Source organism: Tachysurus fulvidraco, chromosome 1 (assembly GCF_022655615.1).
Source record: "Tachysurus fulvidraco isolate hzauxx_2018 chromosome 1, HZAU_PFXX_2.0, whole genome shotgun sequence".
Lineage (NCBI taxonomy): Eukaryota > Metazoa > Chordata > Actinopteri > Siluriformes > Bagridae > Tachysurus > Tachysurus fulvidraco.
In genome coordinates, this window is record NC_062518.1 from 19,919,283 (window position 1) to 19,925,796 (window position 6,514).

The window sequence follows — 6,514 nt, forward strand, 5'->3', positions numbered from 1 at the left end:
AGGTAGTTCGGATAAGCGGTAGAAAATGAATGAAAAAAGCATAAACATAAAGGACGTGTGGTTTTTCGTACTGGACTGCAGTACCATGGATGAACAGTAGTGGGCGCATAAATTTCAATGTGTGTCGTAAAAGAAAGGAACTCCGAAGAACTTCGTTGACTGGCTTACACACACACACACACACACACACACACACACACACACACACACACACACACACACACACACACACACACACACACACACACACACACACACACACACACACACACACACACACACACACACACACACACACACACACGGTCGATATGGCGACCAACAGAATAAACCAATGTTTTTTATCCGAGAGAAGATGAAGTTGTCTGGACTCATGAAGCATGAGTAAGTGCGCGTTTAGGTCCCTTTTTTAAACATATAAATCCACCTCAGTGTTTTTTTCCCCTGTTTGCCTTAACAATATGTCTGTATTTGGGTGTGGACCGGCGATTTGCTAACTTGCGATAGCATCTCATTTTTGAGCTCGATCCCAAATTGACCCGTCCGCCCTATACAACCCACGCTCGCGTCCGTTGTGTAAATGAGCGCGTGCACACTCCTGAGTGCACTTCGTTACCGAATGTCGCGCGATTTGGGAAGCGGCCGCAGTTTGTTCGCAGCGCTGAGCGCACAAACTAGAGAAATCTGCTGCATGTTTATCAGCTTTGACGCGGGTTAAAGGATAAACACGGTGAAGAACGGACTCATTTTAATAAATCGCACGGCCACGGTTGTTTTTAAACGATGTTATTCTTGTATCGTTTTGAGCTTGCAGGCTGTGTGCAGCTTTTGCTAACGCTAACATCCTTTAGCTTAGCAAGAAACTTAGCCGAAATAATTAAAGAAATGATATGTCACATATGTTCATTAAGCTTTGATACGATAGTCAGTCCCAGCTTGTAAACAACACGCTTTTTGGGTTATATTTCGTAATAACCCCTATGTTACATAATAGCCTATCGTGCTAAATTTAGCTAGCTAGCTCCCTCGCTAGCTCGATGCTATTCACTTACTTCAGTTTTTTTTTAACTGGTTTGTTTGTTTGTATATTTTAAACCAGCGCTTAATTACATCCTACGTCATTGTTAATTGGTGTAAATGTAAAGTTTTGGTTGGAATTCGAGTGCAATTGTGTAAATTAGCCGCGAAGCTAATCGAGCTAGTGTTTTAAAAACACAGCAAACAATGCTATGCAGCTAGCAAGCTAGCCGGGCTGAGCTGCTGCTAGCCAGCTGTGTCAATAACGTCAATAATCGTGATATTTAGATAGATTATGGCTGCTGAAATTCGTCGTCTTTTATCTTAATTCGTAAAAGGAAAGCTTTCATGTGTTAAAGGTTTCGTTTGAATTATAAAACCATTATTTTTTGTTAGTTAACGACTACCAACTAGTGGCTCTGACAGATGACTTGGCAAACGCACGAGCCAAACTAGATAACTTACTAGTTAACTAGCAGCACTGACAGTAGCTTTATCTTTCAAAACAACAGAATTAAGATGGTGTGTGTGTGTAAATACACGTCAATTATAATATAACATCTATATGTATCATCTTGTTTTGGTTGCATTTCTTCATCTGTGTGTTATTTTATTTTTTTAAATTTATTCACCATTTTGTTTTGGGGAAAAAAGATGCGATTGATGTAAAATCTATGCTTTTTTAAAAATGTTTTTGTCACTTTTTAATCCTGTTTTTTTGTTTATTTGCAGGTTTCAGGTCCCGCACTATGTGATGAGCCGTCAGGACGTGTGGACGTTGTTATTTACGCACCCTTTCTGATTCCAGTGGAATCTTCTGCTTGTTGTTGTTTTTGTTTAATGAAACGCACACGGTCACGCCTAGGGTCGTACATGTAGACCGTCCGGTGACGATGCCTGTCCAAGCGCCGCAATGGACCGAGTTCCTGCTGTGTCCCATCTGCACGCAGACGTTCGAGGAGACGGTGCGGCGACCCATCAGCCTCGGGTGCGGCCACACCGTCTGCAAGATGTGCCTGAACAAGCTGCACCGCAAAGCCTGCCCCTTCGACCAGACGGCCATCAACACCGACATCGAGCAGCTTCCTGTCAACTCGGCCCTGCTGCAGCTTGTGGGGGCTCAGGTCAGAACCAGTTAGTCCACAACTCACGTCATTATATGGAACAAAATATGGATGTCACGTAGGACTGAATACATTCTTGTAAAACTCTTTCGTACACCCTATTTGGACGGTATTGCATTTACATAAGCTCATAGTGGGAATTTTCTGCATCGTATATATTCTTAAGCGTATAGATTCTAACCTATCTATGTATATAACTATATACATCTCATCTGGACTATTCGAGCGCTCGAGTGACGTGTGACTGAAACAATCATATGACCACATGACGCAAACATCCATGTATTTAGAAGATACTGAGCTCTAGAAACTTTTCAGCCCTTGTGGTCATTGCAGTGCAGGCAGTTTTATCATTTAGGATGAGGAAGGTAAAAAAATTTTTTTTTATTTCCGTCATCCCCACGATAAACTAATCTTGTTCAAACAGGGCTGTTCGTCTGGATGATTTTCTACATCAAATTTTTAAGTACACAGAGCTTGCAGCCAGTCTCGGATGAGTTGTTGGACTACTGATCGGAAGGTCGTGAGTTCGAATCCCAGGGCCACCAAGCTGCCACTTTTAGGCCCCTAAGCAAGGCCCTTAACCCTCGATTCCTCAGCTATATAAAATAAGACAATGCCATAAGTCTGAGTGTAAATCATTTGCTCCACAGTCTGGTCTGTGGTGGAAGCTTGTAGGAGAGAGAGAGAGAGAGAGAGAGAGAGAGAGAGAGAGAGACGGACACATAGACAGCTGTTGTATATTTATTATGAATTGTTTTTCCACCCAGGTGCCAAAACCTCAACCTGTGGCACTCATTACTAGTCCAGAAGACACCAAGCACTACGATGAGGCCCGGCAGTGTGTGGAGGAGCTCGCCCTCTACCTCAAACCTCTCAGCAGTGCAAGAGGTAAAGAAAAAAAACACAACTCCTCTTCATTTTATCACTTCTACTAAACGTGGAAGGGTGTGGACAGATTTATAGCAGAAGTACTTCCTGTACATCATGAGCTGACACCCACCCTTTTCAGTACAGGATGTCAACGTGTTTAATCATCCATCTGTGTATGATGCAACAGTCAATCCACTCAAGTTGTTTATTTATTTTTTTAGGCTTGGGGTTGAGTAACGCAGCACAGAGCATGCTCAGCAGACCCATGCAGAGGAAGCTGGTAACCCTGGTGCACTGCCAGCTAGTGGAGGAAGAGGGCCGGGTGCGTGCCATGCGCGCTGCCCGCTCGCTGGGAGAACGTACTGTCACAGAGCTCATCCTGCAGCATCAAAACCCCCAGCAGCTCTCCTCCAACCTGTGGGCTGCCGTACGCGCCAGGGGCTGCCAGTTTCTCGGACCAGGTAAGTCACAACCAGAGCAAGTCCATAGTCTTTACTCTGTCCTGCGATATTCTGACATATCGGCCATACCGATCATAATCCACAGCCATGCAAGAGGAGGCCTTGAAGTTGGTGCTGCTGGCTCTGGAGGACGGATCTGCTCTCTCCCGCAAGGTGCTGGTGTTGTTTGTGGTACAGCGTCTGGAGCCCAGATTCCCTCAGGCCTCCAAAACCAGCATCGGACACGTGGTTCAGCTGCTTTACCGTGCCTCCTGTTTTAAAGTAAGTCTCACGTTCTCTCCTCTTAACCTCTTCACTTGATTTGATCAGAAACGACGTGTTTCTTTTGGCGTATTAATACATAGCAGGCTTTCAATGAAATTTGAAATGTGTTCACTCTGGTAATCTTATCGTTAAGTTGTTGTAATTACATTGTACTCTATTAAGTACCTTGTAATAACGGATACATGACCGAATGAGACCTGATGGAGACTCTGCTTCTGCTGTAGGTGACCAAGAGAGACGAGGACTCGTCCCTGATGCAGCTGAAAGAGGAGTTTCGGACGTACGAGGCTCTTCGGAGAGAGCACGACTCTCAGATCGTCCAGATCGCCATGGAGGGAGGTCTGCGCATCGCCCCTGACCAGTGGTCCTCTCTGCTCTACGGGGACCAGTCTCACAAGTCCCACATGCAGTCCATCATCGACAAGGTTTTATACGTTTACCCCGTCGTACGAGACGTCACTGTCGCTACGTAGTAATAAAAAAGGTTGTGCTTCATCTAGCTTGTACCTCTTCCCTTTTTCTGTCTTCTTCACGACGTAGTTGCAGACGCCTGCGTCCTTTGCACAGAGTGTGCAGGAGCTGACTATAGCACTGCAGAGGACGGGCGACCCCGCCAACCTGAACCGCCTCAGACCTCATTTAGAGCTGCTGGCCAACATCGACCCCAGTCCAGGTATTAAGAAAAAAAATCTCCCGAGGGTGTTTTATTCCAAACAGCCGGGTAAACAGATAGACGTTACCCTTCCGTCCCCAGGCTAGGACTGAGTAGGCCAATTATGATGCCCGTTAGTGACGTAAGCACATAACGTGTGGCCAATGTGGTGTCTTTACAACACTGATATTATTTTATTTTGTGCTCAGATGCTCCGCCTCCAACATGGGAGCAGCTGGAGAAGGGTCTGGTAGCAGTGAAGACGGTGGTGCATGGCCTGGTGGACTTTATCCAGAATCACAGCAAGAAGGGCACTGAGCAGCAGCAGCCTCCTCAGCACAGCAAGTACAAAACCTACATGTGCCGGGACATGAAGCAGAAAGGAGGCTGCCCCCGAGGTGCCAGCTGTACCTTCGCCCACTCGCAGGAAGAGCTGGAGAAGTCAGTATATGTCTAAATGCGGCACAAATCACTTTGTTTGCTACGTAACGAAGATTATTTTTCTTTAAATTATCGAAGAAGAAATGGGAAGTTTTTGTTGTCTTGGAGGAAAAAGTTTGCATTCATTCTGTTGTTTACTTTCGTTTTTATATATATATTGTGTGTGTGTGTGATTTATTTTCTTAATAGGAATCAGCATAACACTTTCCAGCCTCATACTTTTATTTATGTTTTGAATTTCTTTATGGAGTCGTTTTTTTTCTTTCTTTTTTCTATTTTAGTCGCAGTTTAGTGTTAATCAGAAGTAGAATTAAATTCTCTGCTTCATGTCCTCAGATACCGTAAGATGAACAAGCGCCTTGCTCAGAGACTTCCGTGTGGTCCCTCCTTGCTACCCGACGAAGGCGTGCCTCTGGAGGGCATGACACGCAAACCTTCACCCCTCACCAACGGCATCGTGGCGCCGTGTCCACCTCCGCCGTCACCGCTTTTAGCACGTGGACACGACCCTTCAGCCTACGAGCTTATGCGAAAGCCCAAACTGGACAGCCTGAGTGCTCCTGGATCTCCACCTGATCCGTAGGGCTTTCTTACACCATGTCTACCTACTGCACGGGCTGTATTTATAATCATATCAATACTTAGTGGTTTATTTTCTTCTCTGGTCAGTTTTGGTTAACTTGTTCCTTGTTTTAAACCCTGTGCAGTTTGGATAAGACCGGCCTGCCCCTGCCCCCACACGCGATTGCCCACCCAAGGGCCGAGCACCTCCCTGTGCCCAAGCAGATTCCCGGTGTGCCTCGTGGCGCACCGCCACTCTACCCACAGCAGCAGCATGAGCTCTTCTATCCCGATGCCAGAGCGGCGTCAGGAGCGCAGTACGACAGCCAGTACTCCACTGGTGAGTCTGAAATACTCAGAAGTGTTAATGTGAAGTGTAGCATGAACTGTTGCATATGAATATAAATATATACCATACATGCATTCACAGTGGAAGCTGTCATTCCTCTCTTACAGCTACCCCGTACCCTTACCAGCCGACGCAGTATGTGCCACCACGCTACATCCGTAACCCTCTGCCCTCGGGCGATGCCTCGTACCAGGATCCGTACCCTGCTTACGGCCCTGAACGCCAATACCCACCTCCCCACCACTCTGGGCCACCTTTCTCAGGTGTCGGTGGCCATCCTTACCCTCCCCCCTCTCACTATGATGCCCGTCGGCACGGCCCGTACGCAGTCCCTCCTCCACCACCACCCCCTCAGCCTTTCGGTCCGCCCCGAGACGAGCTGGTACGCATGAGCCCTGTATCCTTGGATGTGCCACACACTCCAGGGGCCCCCAACTCCCTCTACCACCCCGAGGTAGCATCCCGGGAGAGATATCCCCCAGAAGGTTATTACCCCCCTGCACCACACTCCGGGCAAATCAGGTCCCATATAACGGTGAGTTTGTTTTTAGCTACCGACGTTAGTAAACTCCTACGTTAAGCCTCTAACACCAAACATCGTACATCCTGTTTTCTGTAGGACCCGTACGGCCGCTCCCAGCCGAGCCTGGAGTCCCTGCACCGCAGGCGTAAGGAGCTGCTGAACCAGCTGGAGGAGAGAAAAGTCATTTCTCCTCCACCATTCGCTGCCTCCCCGACTCTGCCCTCTCACTCTTTCCCCAACGAATACCCT

At 47.1% G+C, this 6,514-nt stretch overlaps 1 protein-coding gene across 1 annotated transcript in view; it reads left to right on the top strand.

The window, feature by feature from the left end:
• The first annotated feature begins 220 nt into the window (after positions 1 to 220).
• Positions 221 to 6,514, top strand: part of rc3h1b (ring finger and CCCH-type domains 1b) — a 13,611-nt gene continuing 7,317 nt past the window's right edge. The window contains exons 1-12 of the mRNA XM_027148587.2: positions 221 to 384; positions 1,750 to 2,141; positions 2,912 to 3,032; positions 3,236 to 3,475; positions 3,561 to 3,736; positions 3,964 to 4,164; positions 4,280 to 4,412; positions 4,601 to 4,832; positions 5,169 to 5,411; positions 5,540 to 5,733; positions 5,850 to 6,277; positions 6,362 to 6,514. The exon at positions 6,362 to 6,514 is cut by the window's right edge and continues 6 nt beyond it. Of these exons, the coding sequence (XP_027004388.1) occupies positions 1,911 to 2,141; positions 2,912 to 3,032; positions 3,236 to 3,475; positions 3,561 to 3,736; positions 3,964 to 4,164; positions 4,280 to 4,412; positions 4,601 to 4,832; positions 5,169 to 5,411; positions 5,540 to 5,733; positions 5,850 to 6,277; positions 6,362 to 6,514 (2,352 nt within the window). The 5' untranslated portion in view covers positions 221 to 384; positions 1,750 to 1,910. The remainder of the gene's footprint in view (positions 385 to 1,749; positions 2,142 to 2,911; positions 3,033 to 3,235; positions 3,476 to 3,560; positions 3,737 to 3,963; positions 4,165 to 4,279; positions 4,413 to 4,600; positions 4,833 to 5,168; positions 5,412 to 5,539; positions 5,734 to 5,849; positions 6,278 to 6,361) is intronic.